This window comes from Camelus ferus, chromosome 1 (genome assembly GCF_009834535.1).
Source record: "Camelus ferus isolate YT-003-E chromosome 1, BCGSAC_Cfer_1.0, whole genome shotgun sequence".
Lineage (NCBI taxonomy): Eukaryota > Metazoa > Chordata > Mammalia > Artiodactyla > Camelidae > Camelus > Camelus ferus.
Window position 1 is genome coordinate 75381906 of NC_045696.1, and position 22545 is coordinate 75404450.

The following is a 22545-nucleotide window of genomic DNA, read 5'->3' on the forward strand; positions in this document are numbered from 1 at the left end:
GGGACAGATTATGTCCCTGAAGAAGAGATGGGGAGGAAGGTTCTAAACAAGTTATTACACAACAAATGGCAGTTTTCAGTTAAACTACACTTACTACCTGCCCATCTTGTTCTAAGTGTTTAACTTATTTAATCCTTGTAACAACTCTGTGAGAGAAGAAATGATATCATTCCATTTTACAGATGAGGAAATCGAGGTCCAGAGGGATTAAACAACTTGCTTCAGGAGTCTCATATCTAGTGTCAGAGCCAAGAAAATAACCCAGTCGTTCTGACTCTAGACTCCATGCTTATGCAGATGATCACTATATTAAACTACCCCCCACAGGTGACTTGGTACATCTGATGAGTGAGAGCAGTCACTCCTGAATTCCATAGTTAACTACATCTCTGATCTTTAGTTCCCTCACCTGGAAAATAGGAGATAATACTAATACTTATTTTGAGAATAAGATGAGATAATATTTGTAAAGGACTTAACACAGTAACTGACATCATAAACGCACAATAAATGTTAGTTTTACCTATCGATTATGATAAAAACAATGAAAAAATGTGCAGGGTGCTTTCAGGAAGTAAAACAGGAAGACCTGGTCTAGACTGGCTGAAAGGAGCAGGACAGTACTCCTGGAAGAAATACTTAGGCTGAGACCCAAAGGATGAAGTAAGAACAAAGGAGTCAGAAGGAGAAGGGTTGAGGGAGCAAGATGTGGGCAAGAAGGCCTTTAGCTCTTTCCAGGAGCAGAGGGCAAGCCAGTGTGGCCGAAATGGATGGAGCAAAAGAAGCAGGAGTGGGGAGTCAGGCTGGAGCAGTGAAGAGGGGAACTTCTTCTCCATCTGTTCCTCCCCTGTCATTTCTACTGCCATCATGCTAATTCGAGCCCTATTATCTCAGGCCTAAATTAGTTCAATGACTTTGTAATTATTCTTCCTGTCTCTCCTCCCTTGCATCTTCCATTCATTGTGTATATATATGGCAGATTAAGGCCTAATGCATTTCTTTGATCATGGCACTGTCCTACCAAAAAACCTTCAAAAGTTTGCCAGTCTGTCAGACTCTAAACTCCTTAATCAAGCAAGCAATGGCATTGCCAAACGGGCTTCCACCTGTTCTGGGACTTTTCTCTCACAACTTCCTTTCAAATGCCCAAAACTTTTTATCAGTCTTGCTCTCTTTACCTTTCCCTGCCTGGAGTGCATCCCCCCCCCGACTTTGTTTCCAGTCTGGACCTATGTAAGTCCTACTTATCTTTCAGTGTCTGTTTCAAATGTTATCTTTTCCTAGGTCATGCCAGCCAGGAATCATGTCCTTGTACTTAAAATGCTATATCTTTTTTATTGTATTTCCTGGATATAACTTCTAAAAACATGACAAAAATAAAAATATTGTTTATTTTCAAAACTATGCATAAAAAAGTAAAACAAAAATCATCCTACTACTCAATCTAGCTATTGTTAGCATTTGGGCATATTTTTTCTAGTGGCACATTGAAGATTGAGAACTTAATTCTTACATACCTTTCATTATAATCTCATGTACATAAAAAGTATTTGAAAATATTATTTTAAGGGCTGCACAATATTTGAGTGTAGGAATATACCACAGCATATATAACCCCATGGGAGTTCATAAAAACAGTCAATGAGAATTCCTATCTCCTAGGGTTGCCGTGAAGATTAAATGAGACATTTATTAAAGCTCTTACTTAAGACATGGCAGATGCTCAATAAATGATGACCATTGTTCCTTTTATTTTGCCAGAAAATTTCCCCACAATTTATCTGCTCTCAGCTGAGAGGTAGAGCATGTAGTGGGAAAGGAAGAGGATGCTTGTATGTAAGGGACTCCTCTGTACCTCTGAAAGTAATCATGGTTTTGCGTATGAGAAACAGAAGGTTCCTGTTTCTCTCACAAGAAAATGACTCTTAAATAGTGATGACATTTCTTTGGAAAAACACAGTGATTTAAAAAAAATAACAAACACTATTAAAAGCAAATATTCAAAAATCCTAGTAATTCTATATCATAAGAATTTGTATAATTCTTACTTGTTTCTATGTTCCTTTTAGAATATACACACACAAACCAAGAATCACCATAAAAATTCCAATATCTAAGTAAACAAACAAACAAACAAACAAACAAAAATATGACTGCTTCTCCTGCCCTGTGCAATACATATTCCCCCATTTCCCCAGTGAGAGAGATGGATGTCTATCTAGTTCTAAAATCTCTCTGGGAAAGAAAATGGAATTTTTCCTCTGGTCATCCACTGCACCTGGTCCAATGAGAAAGGAATGGGTTGGAGATAAGATAGCTAGGTTCCATTTTCCATTTTCACAAATCATTTGGTGTAAATCTGTAGGCATATCATGAGAGCTTATTCTCTTCTTCAATTTTTCCATCTATGAAATGGGAATTATCAAACCAATCCTACATATAGTTCAGGGTTGTTCTATCCAGAGAATAAGAAAGAACGTGAGCATTTCAACTTTAACACTAGGTCCTGACAGATCAAATGATTTTTACCAGCCTGTGGGTGAAATTGTAAAACCCTTCTTTCTAGCTCTTCCCAAACCATTTTGCTGTTAGTTGTTTTCCTTTAGAAGTTTGAATTTAATTTTCTTATCTTGTCTATTTTGCTCATACCTCCCTTTGAGCCTCTATATCCAGTGACTATACTTTTATCTCCTCAAAATATATTTTCATGTTTGTTTAGAATTATTCATAGCATGGACCCATACTTTTAAGTTCTCCTACTCCCTTTGTATTCTGTGTGTCTCCCACTACATCCATATTCACATTTTATTTATAGGAGAACTCTAGAACTACCACAGGTATGACATTCCTGTAAGCTGAGTAGCAACACACATCCCACGTACGTTGGAATACTCTTTTCATTAAAGCCTTTAAAGAAAATCTGGTTTTAAAGGACAGTGTTAACAAGATTCCAGAGCATAGAAGAAAGTTACTCATGTTAGATATTCACTGGTTTAACCTCAGAAATTATGAATGCTTTCTTTGTTTTCAGTATTTGCTGATAAATCAACTTGCAAACCTGGCACATATGAACACACATTTTCTGCGCATGTTTTGAAGGACTGATGCAAACTGAAGAGATCATTGCATTGACTTTATTCTCAACCTTGTTGATCCTATATAGAAATTCTCAACTAAAATACAATGCTTCCATTGCTGAGAATGAAAAACAAACCGCTCTAATTATAGGCCTGAAATGTGGACACTTTAGGAACAAGAAGTGAGCAGCTGTTACAACCAGAGGTTTGAAGAGGCTCTAAGGGAAAGGAATTTTAAACATGCGGTAATATACCTCACCCACAGTCTTTCTTGCCATTTAATTTCTTCATTTATTACCTGTTTCCCCTCAGTCATCCCATACACGTCAGATTCTTTAGAACTTAGTCGAAAGATCTTTCTTCTACGAAATCTATTGTGCTGTCCCTTTCCATGCACCTAACTCACCATTGGTTTCTGTGTTCCATCCTTAGTGTCACGTTCACCTCTCTGTAAGAGCCATGTGCTGCAGTGGAAATAGCACTGGTCCTAAATCTGACTCTGGATCTCATCCTAAAAAGCTACTTGAAAGTAGCCAAAGTATTCAATCTTTTAGGACTTCCTTTTATTTATCAGTAAAACGAGTGGGTTGAATTTGATAACGTCTAAGTTTCTGTCAACCTTATGATTCTGTTAGTGATAAGCTATTATATTAGAGTTATCAGTATAATGTGTCATGTTTACAGAATTCTTAGGCTAGCCAGGGCCTTAGAGATCATCTAACCAAATTGGGTAATTTTACTTGTTAGGAAACTGATAGATTAAGTAATTTACTTTGCATCAAATAAGTTAGCCACCAATGGGATCACATTCTGGACTTTCTCATAAGGCAAATAACTTTAAGTTATTTGTTGCTAACAAATCAGATGAATGATATAGTAAGGGGAATGCTAGCAGGTATTAGTTAAAATGAGAATTTTTTGGATTTCTCTAAGTTTAAAAATCAAATATTGTCAACCCAAACTTGTGAATTACATTTATAATTTTTCAGTTTATTAAAAAATCCATAAAACATTTAAACTCATATTCGAATTCTTGAACTTAAACTATAGGGCACACTTAGGTTATGAGCAGAGAGTAAAATGCTGCTGGCTGTGTGCTATAAAATATTCATGGTTCTGGGTGTTTTCCCCCCAGGTTTCATCTCTTCTTTCAGCATGTTTCTGTATTGAATGATAATTCAGTTAACCTCTGTTTGTGGTGTTAGCTTTCCTATTTTGGAATTAATTTTATAACTTCTCTGGATATATCTTACTTAGTCTGTCTTGTCCCCATGCTGTTCTCCCACTTCATTCCAGCTGCATGTCTGTTCTATGGTCTGGTTCTCTCACCCCCAGGCAGTGCTTTCATTTAACAGGGAACAGCACTCCCATTTGCTTTGCCCCAGAGGGCTAATACTGTTAGAAAGGGGTGGGCAGGGATGAAGGCATGTTGAGGATGCGGTGATGAGAGAAAAAGAGCAGAAATAAGATGCTCCTAAGGGAAAGAAGTGAGCAGAGTCATAGCTGTCGGGCCAGCCTGCTGAGTTTCTCCAAAAAAAGGTTGCCACAGCTGTCCTGAAATGGCTCTGCGTCTCCTCGGTGTGAAGACTCTTGTTCTGAGGCTTTGAACTATGTTACAGGAACTCTCTTGCTTTCAGACCAATATATGTGCAATGTCAGTTTCACTTACCAGCGTCCGAGTTTGCTTTCACACAGACATGACATTTTCAAAAGTCCCCATACATAGAATTAAGGTACTTAAACTAAAGGATCAGCAGTTGAATTTCCAATTCACAATAGAATTTCAACTGTGCAGAATATGGTCTCATCAGCTTGGTACTACATCCAGCTACCCCTCAACTACAGCATCCTCCCTAAGTCCACAACATTGCTCGTTCCTAAAGCCGGTGGATGCCTGTGACCCTGTCTTGTTTGTCCTCTCCATTTGTAGAGCACTCTCTCCTTCTGCACTAATTCTCTCTCCTATTCTGTGCATTTCTCGAGCATTTCTGGTTGCCTCTCTGACTGTTTTGGTCTCCCTTTTTGGCTTTTATGTTTGCTCATTCCTTAAACTATTTGTCTGTTTATTTTCTGTTTCTTTGTTTTATTTTCCTTTCAAGATTTGGTTCTCAGCTGCTTCTTTTCTTATTTACACGTTCTCTCTGGGCCATTACTACAGCTTCAATCTCTATCTCTAATGCTTATGCCATACCTTCCCAGAATCTTACTTAGCTTGTGTCTCTAGCCTTTCAAAATTTCCTTTGGCTCCTAAATAACATACATTTGATATCTACTTTTGAAATAACATCCATTTAATTACTTCTTACTTAGGTGACCCATAAGCACCATTCTCAAGACCCAAATGTCATTTTCTGCCCCAAATCTGGTTCTCCTTTCCTCCCTATCTTAGGGAATAACACAATCCTTCTGGCTCTACACTCTGGACACTCCGTTGCCTTTGATACGCAGTTGGTCATTGAGAACTGTCAGTTCTACAGTCTCGATACCTCTCCATCACCACTCCTACCTCTCTAGTCCAGGCTGCTGCCATTTTTACTATAATGGCCATTTTAGGGGGATGTGCTTCAATCCCCAACTCCACTATATTAGTGGTCAGTATGTGGTCCCCAGACCAGTTACATCAACATCACTTGGGAGCTTATTTGAAATACAAATTCTCTAGAGCTTAAACATCATAAACTCTTTAGTTGGGCCTACCTATCTGTGCTTTAACAAGCCTTCCAGGTGACTTTGGTGCTTACTAAAGTGTAAAAGCCTCACTAACCTCATTTCCTGACTCATTTCATGTTTATCCTACGGAACTACCGTCTTTTACCCACCATGCCAACCTCTACTGCCACAGGGCCTTTGTACATGCTACTTCCTCCTCCTCCTCCCCTGGCTGACTCCTTCTCATCCTTCAGGCTCTACTGAGATGCCACTTCCCCTGGAGAGCCTCCCCCAATACCCAAAGATCAAGTAGGGGCTTGTCCTAGGTGTCCCACAGTGTTCTGTGGCAAAACCTACTTCTCACTGACTTCCTTTAATCACAACTGCCAGTAACTTGCCTATCACATCCTCTAGAAAATGCTGGAGGATTTGGATCATGTTTATTCTATTCACTAAATCTTTCCTTGCAACCAGGATTATTCTAGGCACATCGTAGGTGATCTAGAAAAAAGAGTTTTGGACAAACCATTCTGGTTTGAGGCCTGCTTCACTCTGACTTCATGCTGCCCTACAGCTACAGGTTGAACCTACTCCAGACTGGTGATTTTTTCTGATCCCCCAAACCTACTCTTTACCCATTCCAGGCCTCTGCCATGCCAGCTAATGCATCTGAGCTGATGACTAGGATGTTATCCTTGATCCATCCTTCTCACGCCCTCCTCCCCCCAACCATATCACAACAGTCAGGAGGCCCACTGAGGAAAAATTATGCAGCGGTCTGTTATTAACTACAGAGAGACCTAATAGTTCAGTCTGGCAGAAAACCCTTCAAGTCAGCCACTCTCCTCCATTCTTTGCCAAGGCTACTCAAGGTAGGCAGGCAATTACTGGCCAGATATTTGCATAATGGCTTCTTTTTGTTGCCTTTGTTCTTTCCTGGTCCCAACTAATTCCTTGAGAGCAGCACTGTTAGTTCACTTCTGATAGGAACCTTCTATACTGATAAGTAAAATTTAGGTAATGGAGAATTTTCTGGTGGTGCTGTAAGTTTTGGAATTGCAGAGAAGGAGACGAGACCCCCAGGCAAGAGAGAATAAGGAAACTTTCTGTATACTTTCTTTATCCTGTGACTTAAAAGGAGGGGCCTTAGTGAGAAGAGGCCTTGAAAATAATGTAAGTTTTTACTTTTCTATAATTATTCTAGCAGCTTTCCTTCTAAGTCAGCTGCGGACAGGGACATTCACTGACCCTAAGATTATGCTATCCAGAGAGTTTTGTGTTATTTTCATACAACCTAGAAGCCTCTACAGGGCCACAATAATTAAAGATGTTTGGGAGGGAGATTCCAGAGACCTTAACACATAACCTTCTTAACCTCTCTTATCTGCTTCTGCCTCAATTCCTACAATTTCTGTCCTGTGGTCCCTCCCCTACCACCCTCCTCTCTGTCCAAAGCACTAGAGATTCCTCTCTCTCAACTTTAAAAATAAATTCTTATGTGGAACTTTATAAAATGGATAAAGCTCCTTTTTATAAGAATACATTTATTTCCCAATGTGTAGCTTTAATTTATTAAAAGTCAATGTATTCCTCAAAAAATTAAAAGTAGAATTACCATATGATTCCACAATCTCACATCAGGATGTATATCCCAAAGAACGGAAAGCAGAGTTTTGAAAAGATACTTCAGTGTATCTCCATGTTCAAAGCAGCACTATTCACAATAGCCAAGAGGGGAAAGCAACCCAGATGTCCATCAACAGACAAATGGATAACAAAATGTTTCTGTACAGGTATGTACATACAGTGGAATATTATTTAGCCTTAAAAAGGAGGGAAATTCTGACATATGCTATACATTAATAAATCTGAGGACATTATGTTAAGTGAAATAGGCTAGTCACAAGAAGGCAAACACTATGATTCTGCTGTATCTAGAGTAGTCGACAGGAAAAATGGTTGCTGGAGAATGGAGTTATTTAATGGGAATAGAGTTTCAGTTGCAAAATGAAAAAGTTCTGGGGATGGGTTGCACAACAATAAGAATATACTTAACACCACTAAATTGTACACTTAAAAATGGTTAAAATGGTCAATTTTATCTTATATGGATTTTGCCACAATATTTTTTTTAGAAAGTAAGTGTATAAGAGAAACAAGGTCAATGTTTGAGTTTGAGAAACACAAATACTTGAAATCTGAGGTCATGGCTGGCCATTCATTTTTAACATTCAGCATGTGTTCTGATTGGGTTGTATCATTTTAAAAAAAAAGTCTGGTAGCCTAGTGACTTTTTTTTTTTTTTTTAAAACAACTTGCCATATAATCCCAGGCTGTTTAACTATTAAAGATTTCAGGAGAATAAGGAATTAAATTGGAAACATAAATTCAACCTTTGCTGACGTGTTAAAATTTTTTCTACATCACATTGGATTTTTTTTTTTGGTCAATTATTCTTTTTAACAGTAATTAAATAGTCCTAAAAATAAATAGAAAGCAAATGCTTTGTAACTCCTACAAAAGCTGCATAAAACCCTAGAGTTTTGGTGAACCACAACGTGAACACCACTGCTCTAGGAGACTATGCCCGTGTCCTGCCTGGTTTGCATCTCTCTCCATCAATTCTCCACACGTCTGCTAGACTCACTTTTCTGAGACGCAGAACTGACCTTGACATTTCTCTGCTTGAACATTCTCAGCATAACTTTATCCCTGTAGTGTGGAGCCCAGCCCCAGCTGCACCTGGTTAGCATTGAAAATTGCCACTTCAGGAAGTTCCCCAAATCAAATAAATCGAATCTCTTAGGATGGGGTCTGGGTATATTTCAGAAGCTCCTCAAGTGTAATGTGCAGCCAGAATTGAGAAGCACTGACTTACAGGAAAGTGTACACACTCCTTAACATGCCTCACAAGACCCTCAGGATTTCATCTTTCCCCAGTTGTGCTTAACATCAACATGGCCCTGCATATCTCTGATCAAATGAGATTCCCTGGGCATGTGCTCACTCTCACCCTTTCCTCTCCTGCTTGGGCTGCTCCCTCTGACTCTGGCCTTTTCATTCTTTCCCCTGACAGACTGACATTCCACCTTGAAAACACAGCTCAAGTATCACCAATTTCATGTTGGTTCTTCCCTTCCCTTACCCCTTCCTACCTCTTTCTTCTGACAAATGAGCAAACTCTACTGTAATCATAGCTTTTCCTTCTTACCTCTGCCTCACTGTCTTGTTTATTATTGATGTGCATCCCTGCGATAAGTTTCCTTACCCAAATGAATGACTGAACAAATGGATGAATAAAGAGAACATCTATCAGTTCCGTGAAAATTCTGATCACTTGATCTCTATCTATCAATTTATATTCTGTAGTACTTTACAGATGTTAATTATCTACAATTTGCATATCAGAAAAGTGCCTCTGGGTAGTTATCACTTGATTGGACTCAAACCTAGAGTCCTCTGTAAATCCCAAGCTCATCTCACCAAACCCTTTTTTACCTGGAACTACTCTTTGGGTTCAGGTTGAGAGAGTGTAGCTAAACGGTCAAATAATCTGAGCTCATGACTATGTACTGTGTAGAGAGTTTGAAGCTGGTGTCAGACTCTAATTAGAAACTTGAGGTCTGTATACCTTGTCTGTTGTCCTGTTGTATTTCTCCAGATTCCTTGTCATCAAAATACTGTCCCTCTAGAAGTTTGAAAATCTGAGTTCTTGTCAAGACTTCATGATTTGATTTTCCTGCCATTTCTTTCCCCTCCAAATTTTAACATTGGGAATATTGCAGAGCCAACACAAAAGGGGGAATTGCAGCCAAGGAAATTGTAAACAGGGCCAATTAGTATAGCTCAAAGAGGGAAAAGTGAAAACCGGTGTCTAAATACCTTACCCATAACCATGTAAAACACAACCCGTGGCAGGATAATGAGTGGGGATGGCACATTGTTCAAATACATGTATGTGAAATTCCTGACTTGGCAGTACTCCAGCACCTCCAGTATTTTTACTTCAGGAGTCTGAGTACAATTCATAGTGAAAGCTGTGTTTGTTGTATCACTGTGTCAGTAGTGGAAATGACAATGTGACTTTGTCCCCACTCATGCTTTGCATGCCAATTTTATCTCAAACGAAACTTTCCATTTGATTATTCAGTGGACCTTGCGGTGCAAACTCAGTGTTGTGCACATTTCATGAGGAATGAACCTGGAGAGAGGCAAATGGCTTTCGGGTGCCTGCACACTTATCAGTGAGCTTTACTTTTCCCAGTGCTGTGTCCTGTGGATCATTTTCTCCTTCATAATGATGATAATGGAAATAAACTTTAAACTAGACGTTAATGGAATTGTTACTGAGCTGCAAGTTGTGTATCTTTGCACCTATTAACATCACAATCAACAGAACATTCCAGAGTGCCCTGCAATCATAATTAATTCAGCGAGGCGATGATTTCCAAGTGGCTGAGGAGCTCTTTTATGATGTGATAAAAATCCATTATGGGCATGAGGCATAAGAACGTCAGTGACTTCAGCTCCTCTCTGTGATGCCCATTTAAGGCAAAGAGCTTGAGACTGTGACTAACCCTGTTCCTTTGTAAGTGCCCCCAGGATAGCGGGCACCTGTGTGGGGAGTAGCTGCAGGCCTACCTGTGAAGACTGAGCTTCGGGATGGAAACCTCACTGACCCTCTTCTCTCCTGTTCAGCCATATGCCACATGGAGACCTTGGTTTGCAGTGAACAATGCGATGGATGTGTTAACTGAAAGAGCTTCTAGTATAAATCATTTCTTTTGATTTTGGAACAGATTTATGGGAACTGTTTGAGAAACAGATTTGGAACCTGACACAAAGCTGGATCTTCTGTCTTTTAGGCATATGGAGGTTCCTTTCAATCTGGTTGATTGCTGGACTCCACTAATTCTAACAAGATTTTGACAACCCCCAGGGTGGTGGTGGGGATATGGAGATAGAGAAGGGAGAAGACCATGGGAAATTTTGTTGGATCTTTTTAAGGAAGAAACAAGGAGCAGTTAACCTCATCCAGAGGGAGAAAATGGACTGTAATTTAGCTTGTGTTGATGTTGTCTTATGGAGAGTAAAACAGGGTCATGATGAAGGAAGGCAGTAGTGCAGAGTTAAGGAAGGAGCTTGGATTCTGGGGTAATGAAGATTTGGATTCACATCTTAATTCTTTCAGTTAACAGCAGATGTGTGGCTGCAGGAGTTTGATCATGTGATTCTAAGTTTGTTTCCTCATTTGTAAAATTATGTCTTTCTGGTTACGATTGTTGTGCAACTTAGATAACATGGCTAAAGGCTAAGTGTGTAGCAAGCGTGAAATCAGTGATACTCATTCTTATTCTGCTGTTGTTGAGGAAAGGTTATTAAAATTGAAATAGATCATCTGCATCTGGATGCATAGGAGTGTGTGGATTTTAGAAACTTAGTTCATAAAGGGAACGTGTCCAAGATGGGAGGCTAATGCTGGAGAGATGTCAGATCTGAGTGGAGTGCAAAAGTATGTCTTGACATCTGAGGGTTCAAATCCAAGCACAAAGGAGGCAAGGACTGACAGGGGACAGGTAGTTGAGTGGAAGGTGAGTCCAGACACATTTCGGGGGCATCATTCTCCTCTGCAGTGCTGCTTTGGAAAGCCCAGGACTCTGTGCCTGAGGGTGTTTATTCTAGTGATTAAACCTAGTTCTGTGACATACACAGAGCTGCTGATCTGCTAAGTGGTAACCAGTAAAGACCAGTTATTTTCTCAGTCTTCCCAATGAAATGGAAAAGGACTGCTTGCCATCCTGTGAAAGTTTTATTGGGCTGCCACTAAGGATATGGGACAGACCTCGGGATTCTCAGAAAGGTGACATGCAGAAGTGGGGCACTCGTTGGATGACCAGGATCCATTAATCAGCTCCCATAAATGACTTTGCCTCCTCAGCCTTAGTTTCTTCACATTTAAGTAGGGGATGATAATGCCCACATGCCCAGTGTATGGATGTCATGAGGCTCACAGTCAGAGAGCTAGAATGGATGATACAGCACATCGTAAACTGTCAACTATCATGTGAGGATGTGAGGAATTTTTAATGTGCCCAAACACCTCTTTTAGCTGTGATATCCATCGAAAACTTGACAGCCTCATCATACTGATGTATTGATTTGTTTCTTTTTGCAAATATATGATCACTAAGTTACAGAATAAGAAGACATCAGTAATTCAATGTATTCAAACAGCTATTTGTATTCACTGTGTCTATATTAGCTTAATAAATAACTTCATTTGTGGTGTGTTCTTGGAAATGAGAGTTGCCAACAAGTTTTCCATTAGAGAAGAAGGTGAAGAAGGAAATCCTTTGAGTGATACTGATGCGAGACTTTCGTATTATTCACTTCACTCTGTAAGTTGGTATCTCAATCAGTATAATTCATTCATCATTCATGTATTCATTCATCTCACTTTTTAAGTGTTTTTGTATGCTTACATTCCTCTTTTATATCTGTATTTACTTATAAATAATGCCTGTATGTTGACAACTTCCAAATTAATTTCTTTAGATGCCACCTTTCCCTTAAATTCCAGACTCGTACATCCAGCTGCTTATAAATCCTCCCCAATTGAATGTCCAATAGCTACCTCAAATTCAACACCCCCAAGACTGAACTTAAAATTTGCTACCATCCCCTGTGAATGTGTTCTTCCTGTTATGTTTCAATAGGTGGCTACTCTGCTTTTCCAGCTGCTCTGACCAAAAATTGGGGGTCATCCTTGATTTCCTCCCTTCATCACACTCTACATAAATTCATCAGCAAATCCTATTGCCTCTAGTTTCACAACACATCTGGAATATGGCTACTTCCCACTATCTCCAGTGTTTCCCCACTAACTTCTTGCTCAGGCAGGTTAGGGTAATTCTCCTAATGTCTCTGCTTCTGCTGTTTTCATGCTTCCCCACTCCCACAGACCGTTCTCACCACAGCAGCCATAGTGAACTCTATGTTAAAATACAAAACAGATCATGCCCCTTTTTTGCTCTCACCCTTCCAATGACATTCCGTCTCACTCAGAGTCTAATGAAGTCCTACATGATCTACCTTATTTTCTGCCTCCCACTGTATCTCCTAATAGTCTTTCCCTTGCTTACTTTGTTCTTGCCTCAGTGGCCTTTCTGCTATTGATCAAACATGCCAGGCATATTGGGTGCATAAGGAGGGAGGGAGGAGGGCATCCCAGAGGGAAAAGACAGCATCTTCGAAGTCATGGTTCTCAGAGAATTGGGCATGACTGGAATTTCAGTGCCTCTGGGGGTGAGCCTCTACAAAAGATACAGGCTTAGCCGAGTAATGAATGGCCAGGTATACCATGTCCAAGAGGTTGGTCTGTATCCCAATAGGTAATGAATAGACAATAAAGAGTTTTAGGCGTAGGAGTGACATAATCAGATTTGCATTTTAGGAATTTACAGTGGAAGATGTAAAACAGGAAACAGAGTGACCCTTTGGGAGGACATGGCAGTAGCTCAGGCAGGGAACTTTAGAGGCCAATATATGGCTGGGACATTGGAAACAGATGATCAAGAGTATTATGGGCTGCAGAACATTAGACACTGTGGACATTAAGTAACCATTGGTCAAAATCAATAAAAGTTTGTTACCAGCTATTTTCTAGAGTAGGTATCAGTGGGAAAAATTCAGATCACTGACTCAAAAAAAAAAAAAACTGCTTAGAAACTAGTTTGGAAATCTTAACTTATCCAATAAAAATGCAGACTTATAAAGGACCAAATAATGTATTTTGATGCAGTATTTTCTGGCTAGACTCTATAATACACTTAACTGTGGATTTTCAAGTCATCTAGTTCGATTGCCCCTTTAGGAGGAACTGAGTCAGGTGATATATGACTTCCTATTGGTTTGCTTATTTTATTAGACACTTTTTTCATTTCTGGTACTTGTTCCCAGATGTATCACTTTCCATTTCGCACATCATAAATGTGTACATAAATATTTTAAAAGTTTCTGTTTATCCAAGTTGAATATATGCCATTTAATGGATATTAGCTCTAACTGAAAAGCACCTAAAGCACTAAACTGCTCTGGCCGTAAGCTTGGGTTACTCCAGACAGCAGCAGGAATAGCGTGTTCGAGCTGGCAGGGACCTTACAGCTCATCTACAACATCCCCATCCCAACCCCACCCCACTGTCCCTAATTAATTTTTCAAAAGAAATCAAATGGTGACGGGACTTGCCAACCTTATACCTTTGGTGGTCAAAACATTTGGAATATGCAAATGATGTTTTCTGAGGCCGTATTACACCAAAGGAGTCACACACAAAAGGAAAGGACTTTGCCATACATTAGAAGCCCCAGAGAGCAGGCTAACAATATAGGCCCATCTTACAGAGATTCTGACTCAGCAGAAACCCTCACTTTTCAAAAATACCTCTGGGCCATGACGCTGATATAGATGATCTATGTACCACAGTTTGGGAGTGACTTAAACAAAACAAAATAGGCAGGCACAAACAATGAGTTTACCAAAACCTACAGACCTGCCACGATTGCAGTATTTCCCACATCTGAGGCTGAAATATACTACACTTTAAAAAAAATTCTTTTCTACTAACATCTGGTTTTATGGAAAATACACACAAATCATACGGAAACCTGAATGGCTAATGCCAACATAACATGATAATTGCAAATCCAGCCATCCCTTTCCAGCAATTTGAGTATCAAGCTCTCCTAATTTCGATGCATCTCACATACGTATAATTCCTTAAGAGAGTCTGAGATAAACGTAAACATTAAGTGATGTCTGTGTCCTCAGTGAACATCTGCCTTAGGAAACCAGATGTGATCAGTCCTTTGGGGGAGGCAGAGGCTGATCAGCATTACCTTTGTATTCCACCTAGAACTCTTGGCTTCCCAGAGTCTGAAATAATGTGGTCAAACTATACCTTTGGAAATGCTTTGCTTGAGGGCTGAGAGTGGGAGATCATGCATTATGTTGCCTGAACTAAATCTACAGTTACTTGTGTGATTAAGATAATTTAGACCCTCCATAAACATTGCCAGTAAAGGCAAAAAGCAAAAAGGAAAGTCTTCTAGGAAACAAGGTATGTTATGATGTGAGGGGGATGCACTTTCTTGGCTTTGCATAGAAATATACAAACTTGAATTGGGTTATTATTTAAAAAATCACATAGGACTGAGACTTAAGGAATCACATAATCCAGTAATTCTTACCAAAAAATTAGCATCAAAATCCTTTTTTAAACTATATAGAAAGCTCTGAATGAAGCTAGGACATCAGGAAAGGCTAGGCCTGATCTCAGCCTGCCGACTAGCAGACCTGATACCCTACATCAGGGCCCGAGGGCTTCACAGGAAGGCACTGTATGAGTCCATGCCTTCATGGTTGAGAGCAGTAACTATGACCAAAGAAGTCAAGGCATTTACCTATAGTGGGGAAGGGGTGGTGCCATGAAGTCCAACTCAGCACCCAGATACCAGCACTCCCCCAAGGCCAAGCTGCCACTCAGTCCTTGATAAAGACACTGCATCACAGTAGATTCTCGAACAACACAGGTTTGAGCTGCAGCAGGTCCATTTATAGGTGGATTTTTTTCAATAATAAATACTTCATATCACTACAAGGTCCATGGTTGGTTGAACCTGGGAATGTGGAGGAACTGTGGATAAGGACGACTGACTATAAGTCATGTGCGAATTCTGAGGGTCAACTGTGTAAACTCGTGCTGGGTAGCCTCTTTGTACTCATGTCAAGGACTGGCTAAGAGCTGCTTTCTTCAATATGGATTTCTTTAGGGAAACTGGTTGAAAGCAAGGAGAGATAGGGAGTGCCACCTCCCCCAAGGAAGGTCCAGGGACTGAGCACAGGAAACGTTTTTGGAGGAAATGGAAGTCTTAACTCCACTGTGCATACCTTGAAGCTCCCTGGGTAGTTGATGATTCTAGGAAAGGAATGAGCTCTGAATTCAATTCAAAGACAAGGGGTGTGAAACTTCACAATCAGCTCTTCATTTTGGCAGGCACATATGTATGCTGTTTCCTCCAACAAACTTTTTATTTATGTTAACCATTGCATATTGATTATATTGGGGAAGTTTGAGATTTTTCTCTTGGCAGTTTTCAGCTCGGTGGGACTGACTGTGAGAAGATGAGAATTACTTTAAATAAAGACTTATCAGATGGTGATTCATAAGATATTGACCTCTTTTCCATTCTAGACTGCACCATTTAAAAAATAAGTTTCCTAGACAAAATTTTGAAGTAGTTTACCTTTAGTCACAAATCTTATGTTCTTTGTCTTTTAGTGGCTCATGCAACATCATAAAACACTTTGAAGTAAAGTTAATAGACTTGCTTTTTCTTTCAATCAAATAGGGACTAGGAAATCTCCCTGTTTTAGGGAAAAAGAATGTACTAGTCCTGCTCCAAAACTGTAAGTGCAGTATGACTTTAACTTTTAAAAAGTAATTCAAATATTAGACAAAAGTAGGGTGGTTGAGGGCATGGGCATTGGAATTGGACTCTCTGGGTTTGTGTACTGTTTTTTACCAATTAAAAGCTGTGTGACTCTGGGCACGTTACTCAACTACTCTATGTCTTACGTTCAGCCATAGATGGGAGATAATAGTGCTTAACTTCACAGTGTTGTTGTGAGGATTAAATAAGCTAATGAATAAATCTCTTGGTGAAGTGCCTAGTACATAGAGAGTTCTCAATAAATGTCAGCTGTTTGTAGGACAATAGGGTGACCCTTTTCTTTTAATTTTCCAAAACACATTTCAATGAGATTATGCTATATGTTATGTTATGACAGAAACTACAGTTATAAATATAAAACAGAAAAAGTACCCCTTTTTGAAAATTGAAAATTTGCAATATTTGAAAATCTCCTCCTTTTCTTAAATCCATCGTCAACCAAAATGATGTTCAATTTGAGTTGAATAGTGTGTTTAAGAAGGGGAGATTGGGGGAGGGACAGATGGACAGATAAAATTGTTCCACCTGCTCTTCTTGAAAAATCCATTCTCCCTTCTTCCCTGTCAACTGACTGTCACATGACCTAGCACCGAACAAGAGAGAGGGAAGAGGAATGAGAGGAAGGATGAGAACATGCAATTTCTTGTGACCCTCTCCAGATCTCAATTGGATAACATTTCAATCTCATGCCAACACTTCCCTCTCACTGCCACTCTTTGGGGCCTGTCATTTTCAGTGTGTTGATATGCAAGCAGATTTGACTTGATCACACCTCTATGTAGGTTTAGATAAGAAGATCATTAGGAAGGTTTCTAGCTCGAAACGAACAGTTTAAACTGTTAGGACTTTCTTCAAACCTCTTTCTTTAGAGAATGGAAGAATGGAGTTCTGAATTTAGGTTGCACCTTGCCCTGCCACTTCAACCAGTTAACCAGCAGGTCCACTTATTGAACACCTTCTCTGGGCCCAGGTTATAATACTTGGACCTGACTGGGTCATGGCCCCTCCAGATGGCTTCACACAGCCCCTTTTCAGATGTGGATGGATTCTGGCAGGGCTCAGCTGAAAGAAAGCAGCGACTGAGTCCCTGGGGCGTGCGGGCTGTCTCTGAGCCATCCGGACTGTCCTTGGGGATTAGAGGCAGGGATGGTCTGTGGGGTGTGGAGGCAGTTGGTTATCCATCTGGACCCTCACAGGCTTCCGTGTTTGTGAATTTGGGTAAAAACAAGTGCACTGACAAAATTGAGTGATTTTTGATGCTTCTAGTCAGAAATCTGGGGTCTAGAAACCTGCTCACCCGACTCAAGGGCTTGGAAGGTGAAAGCTGAACAGTTGGAATGTTGCCGTAAAAACCTGTTACATTTGTTTCACAATGAGCTTATATCTTAAATAATTTTCTTTTCAGATAAACTTACCTTTCTTTTATTAAAGCACTTTTTTTTTTCTTTTGGCTATAGGAGATGGGTAAAAAAAAACCCAACCTAATAAGAATTTAGTGTTCAATTTGAGCCCAAAGGGGAATCACTTTATTCACATAGACTGTTTGGTCATTTAATACTGGTGTGACCTGAGCAGTTACTAGCTGTTGAGCACAGTCTGTGCGCCAGGCCCTGTGCTACATGTTTTATATCCATTATCTAATAAATCACTCATGTCAGTCCTTTTGTTTTCTCTACGAGGAGCCTGAGGCTTAGAGGAGTGTAGTAATTACCTAATGTCCTCCAAGTAGTGTGATGATGCTGTGAACTGAGCCTCAGTGCCTTTAGATATGAAATGAAAGTCCTAATAGCTACCTCCCAGCGTGTTTGTCATGAATAAGTGAAGATATATACACACACACACGATATATAGATATGTAAAACAAAATGATAAATTCTAAAATTATACACACACACACACACACACACACACGCTTATGTGTGTATGCGTTTCTGGAACATAATAAACATTTAATAAATAGCATTATTTTAACAAGGGTCCCTTTCCACAAAGACCAGTTTGCTTCTGTAGAGGAATATGTGGTGAGAAGTAAGTGAAGAAGCTTTCATTTGAGGTTTGCTAACAAACTCTGTGGGCAGAGTTCTAGTTACTTTCTGCCATTTCTCTGCTCAGAGTTTCCTGAAAATTTTTTATCTATCTCAAAAGACTCTCCTGCTTTTACCTCAGATGACGGTGGCAGGGCTTTTAACCTCTCATTCAACTTCTAGGTGGAATGAGAACCTTTTCTATCTGGGTGCTTTTCCCTGCTATGCTATGTGCTCCTTAAAGGCAGGGACTGAATCTGGTCAAGATGACTTTTTTGGCCTGGGAAGGTGCTCTGTTACCTGCCGTCTCCTAGTGGGTCAAGCAGAGTCCGTGGACACCTCGGTCAGAAAGATGACTGGAAAATGTGGTTAGCTCACTAAATTCTGTCTACTGAGGGAGAGAGCTTCTTGGAGCCCAGGGGTCCTTCTTATACCCTCTGTTTCCTAATACTTCCTGGGGCCTTAGCCTAACCTGGGATAACTAACCTGTGCTGGAAAATTTATTAGGAGGTTATCTGTCAAAATGGTTAATGATTTTCCCCAGTAGATAGAAAAATTTAGTACAAAACCCAAAGAAGTTAACACCCATACAGTATCAGTAGAGAAACAGATAAATAAACCAATGGAGCAGAATAGGGTGCAGATCATACCCTTCATCCCAACTATTATGTTTATATGCTAAGTGTGGCATTTCAAATCAGTAAAGGAAAAGGACTGTTTTACTATACCCACTTGACAGAAAAAAGAATATTTCTCTCATAGCATCCAAAACAAATTCTGGGTAGATTAAAATTCTAAAACAAAAAATCTATATTGTCTTAGAAAAAGTATAGCAGAATAACTTTATAATCTTGACATCAAACCCTGAAACCATAAAGGAAAAGACTGGCATATTTGACTATAAAAATTAAGAACTGACACAAAATATATGTAAATATAGAAAAAATATTCAATAACATCTTAGGAATGGTTAACTTCTTGTGAAGGTAATGTAAAGGATATGTAATCATACATAACTTAGGCTACTAGAAAAACATTGAAAAGAAAAATATTTAGAAAAAATGTATTTTATCTATCTTTTACCTATTTTTCTATTTTTTATCTATCTATCTGTCTGTCTATCTATCTATCTAAATAGGCAAGATCTTTATCCACTTTTACCGTGTTTCACTTTTACCTTGTATCAGCCCTGCTTATTTATTCATTAGTAGAGACTGTTGATTCCATCTTTGGTTACATGGCTCTAGAATCTTCTATCCCTCCACCTTCCCCTGCCTCCCTGTCCTCTTCTGAGATAGATTATAACATAACAGACTGCCTTCAAAAACTGACTTTTAAAGACCCAAGATTTATTTTAAGCTGAAATAAAATGTTGACTAAAATAGTTCATCCTCAGACTCCCTGTTTGACCTATAACCACAATTACTATCTTTTTTTTTCCTGTCCAATGACATACCACAAAATTCTTTTTTGATTTGGATCTCTGCAGGTCTTTGCAGCTGGAAAATATTTCTAACTCCTGTTCAAGGCAGGAGAAAGTCAGGGTTGGAAGAAATGTTATAATTCATCTAGTCAAGTCCCCATTCCAAACTTGAATTTCCCCACAAAATCCCCTCTTGCTCCATTAATGTGCCCATGCCAACTACACATCCGTGTGAATGAAGCAAAGAGCAGAGAAACAGCAGGAAGGGGAGCTGTGGCTTATACCCTAAAGTCTCACTAAGTTTTATATGCTACTCTACCATACAGAAAAAAAGGTCAAAGATTGTTTTATAAAAGGCCTTACTTTCTGAATGGGACTTCTGTAAGTAATAAACTTACATGCAGTTTTGGAACATTTATGAGAATGAATCATTCCTAAATTATCAGCTCACATTATCATATAAATGATCACTTTTGCTTTCTTTCCCAGTAGGGCTATAATCTCTAATAAAGCAGTTTATACATGTTTTAAGTGAGACAACAGTGCCCCAGAAAACTAACATTATATTGCTTTAATAATTGAAAATGCAAAATTACTCAGGCAGCTTCCATCGGATGCCCAAATTTCTGGATCAAGTCCCTTTCAGTCCTCCCTACATCTGTAAGGAAAACAAGTCAGACTGAACTCTGAATACAGTATTATAAGAAGTGTCTGAGGCTTGGTATAGTCAAAGACCCAGATCAAACTGCTACTGATGAAATCTGCACCCAGACTCTGACTCTCTCCTCTTCCCAATCATAAAAACTCTTCCTACAAGAATTTGGGTGTCTAGAAGAGAAAATAAGTGGAAAATAATGATCCTACCTTTGATGCATGGTGGCCATGACATGGACAATTAAAAAGAAGTTCTCTAGTCTAGTGAAAAGGATGGTTAATATAATAGTTTGGACTTAAGTGATGCAGATTGGCTCTGTGGAAAAAGAAAAAAAAAAAAAAAAGGAGTGAGCCTGAGGGAGGAAAACAGACCTTCATAAATTTCATCATGCCTCACGTGGGACAAAAGAGCCACTGGAATTAGAGTTTGTTCAAGTGTATTATGATGATGCTGTCTTCAACAAGTTCTGCCAAAGTTCAAACCACAAGCACTTTTAGAGCTGATAATTGCCTGGAGAGATAATCTGCTTTCTGTTCCCTGAAAACTAAGTGAAGGAAAGAGGATCCTGTCCAGAGAGTTTTAATTTGCCCAAAAGCCTTAATCGGATGATGGATTTTCCTCTGTGGACCCCTCTCTTAGACTGTCAAGAGCCCTGCTGCTAAATCTGAAAATGTTGGCAGACAAACACTCCTTGTTAGAGGTAAGGACAGTGATGGGTGCACACAAATACAGTATATAAACACTGCCTCTGCCTCAGATGGTTTCTGTTTGTTTTTTGAGGAGGAGGGAGGGAGGTATTGAAATCTTTTGCCAGTGCAAAACAGCAGGTGTAATAATTAACTTGTCCTTTGCTCAGGAGAGTGCATTTGAGTAGCTCCGGCTTACTTGATATTAATATAATAGAAATCCGACTATTTGGTCCCAAATCAAGAAATAGGGGTTCTTTTTCAATACAAACTTTGGTTCTTGGAGAGGGAAGGAGAGGGAGAGAACATGTGTGAGGTTGAACAGGCTCTCTCTGGTAAGATGAGTACAACTGTTGCCTGGGGCAACCTCGCCCACTAAGCCTCACCAACTGATCTTAGCCTATAAATGTAATCATCCTTTACTACTCAAACCTTGGGCCAATTTATCACTCTTGTTCAGGGATTTTCGTAGTGAACAGTGGACTACTCTGGAGCCACTAAACTTATCTGCTGGCTGGGATGTAACAACCATGAGCTTACTCCTTTCATCACCTTCTTGAAGCAGAGGTGTTAACCCCATCAGCCAGGACAGCCTCTTGGCTAGCTGCCTTTTTCCTTCTGTATATCTCCTTTGTTAGTTCCCTTGTAGAAGCTGGACATGACAGAAGATCACAAAAATAACACTGTTTCTGTTTAAATAAATGATTTTGACCCAGGTTTTCCTGGCTGCTGAGAGCAGGTGGTTTAGTCTAGAGCCTCACAGCCTACTCTTCTCCTGCTATTGTATCACTTTTAGGCCATGAGACCAGATAATTATAATACTGTGGAGTGCAGTGACTAGCCTGCTTGGGAACTCAAAGAAAGGAACCACTGTCTCTGCCTAGTTTCTTCCTATTTTGGTTTCAGGGTTTTCTGAGTGCTTTTATGTGCATTATCTCATTTGTTACTCAAAATAGCCCTGTGAAGAGAGTAGAGTAGGTGTTATTCCCACTCTTATTAATGATAGTTCTGAGGTTCGGAAAGGTTAAGGAACTTTCCAGGATCACACAGCAAGTAAATTTTAGGTTTGGGAAGGAAATTTATCTTCTGCTGCCAAATTCTATTCTCTTGAGGTCATCATGGTGAAAGATCTAATCAAAGGCAAATCATTATTGTTCTAACGTTTTGTGACTCAGTCATATTTGAAAATAATAGTTCAAATTTCTGAACTGAGTCTTTATAATCACAGAATACTATCTTAACTACTGAATTAAATAATATTTTTGATAAATTCTCAGTCAAAAAGAGACTGAAACCTACCATTATTGAGTTTCCTTTTTATATTTGTATAACTTAATTCTGGTTTAGATGAGAAAATAAGATTTAGCCAATGATTAGTATAGGATTAGCCAAATATTATAATGTAATTGCTTTCATTACTTTGTGAAAAGCATATAGCAGATGGATCATATATTAAACAGTCAGTTATCCTGTAAGTACAACAGCAATTTTTATAATAACTTTTTAAATTTCTGAAACTT

The 22545-nt window shown here is 39.3% G+C and overlaps 1 protein-coding gene and 1 long non-coding RNA gene across 6 annotated transcripts in view; one reads left to right on the forward strand and one right to left on the reverse strand.

Annotated features, from left to right (window-relative positions):
* The window catches only part of KCNMB2 (potassium calcium-activated channel subfamily M regulatory beta subunit 2), a 229831-nt gene that overhangs the window by 169289 nt on the left and 37997 nt on the right, over positions 1-22545 (reverse strand). For 2 of the 5 annotated variants that reach the window (XM_032483962.1, XM_032483957.1), the window contains exon 3: positions 20549-20654. The exons of the other annotated variants lie outside the window; for them this stretch is intronic. In XM_032483962.1, the coding sequence (XP_032339853.1) occupies positions 20549-20568 (20 nt within the window). In that variant the 5' untranslated portion in view covers positions 20569-20654. The remainder of the gene's footprint in view (positions 1-20548; positions 20655-22545) is intronic. 5 annotated transcript variants of the gene reach the window in all.
* Positions 1-22545, forward strand: part of LOC116664969 — a 111434-nt gene that overhangs the window by 9819 nt on the left and 79070 nt on the right. The gene's annotated exons all lie outside the window — the stretch shown is intronic.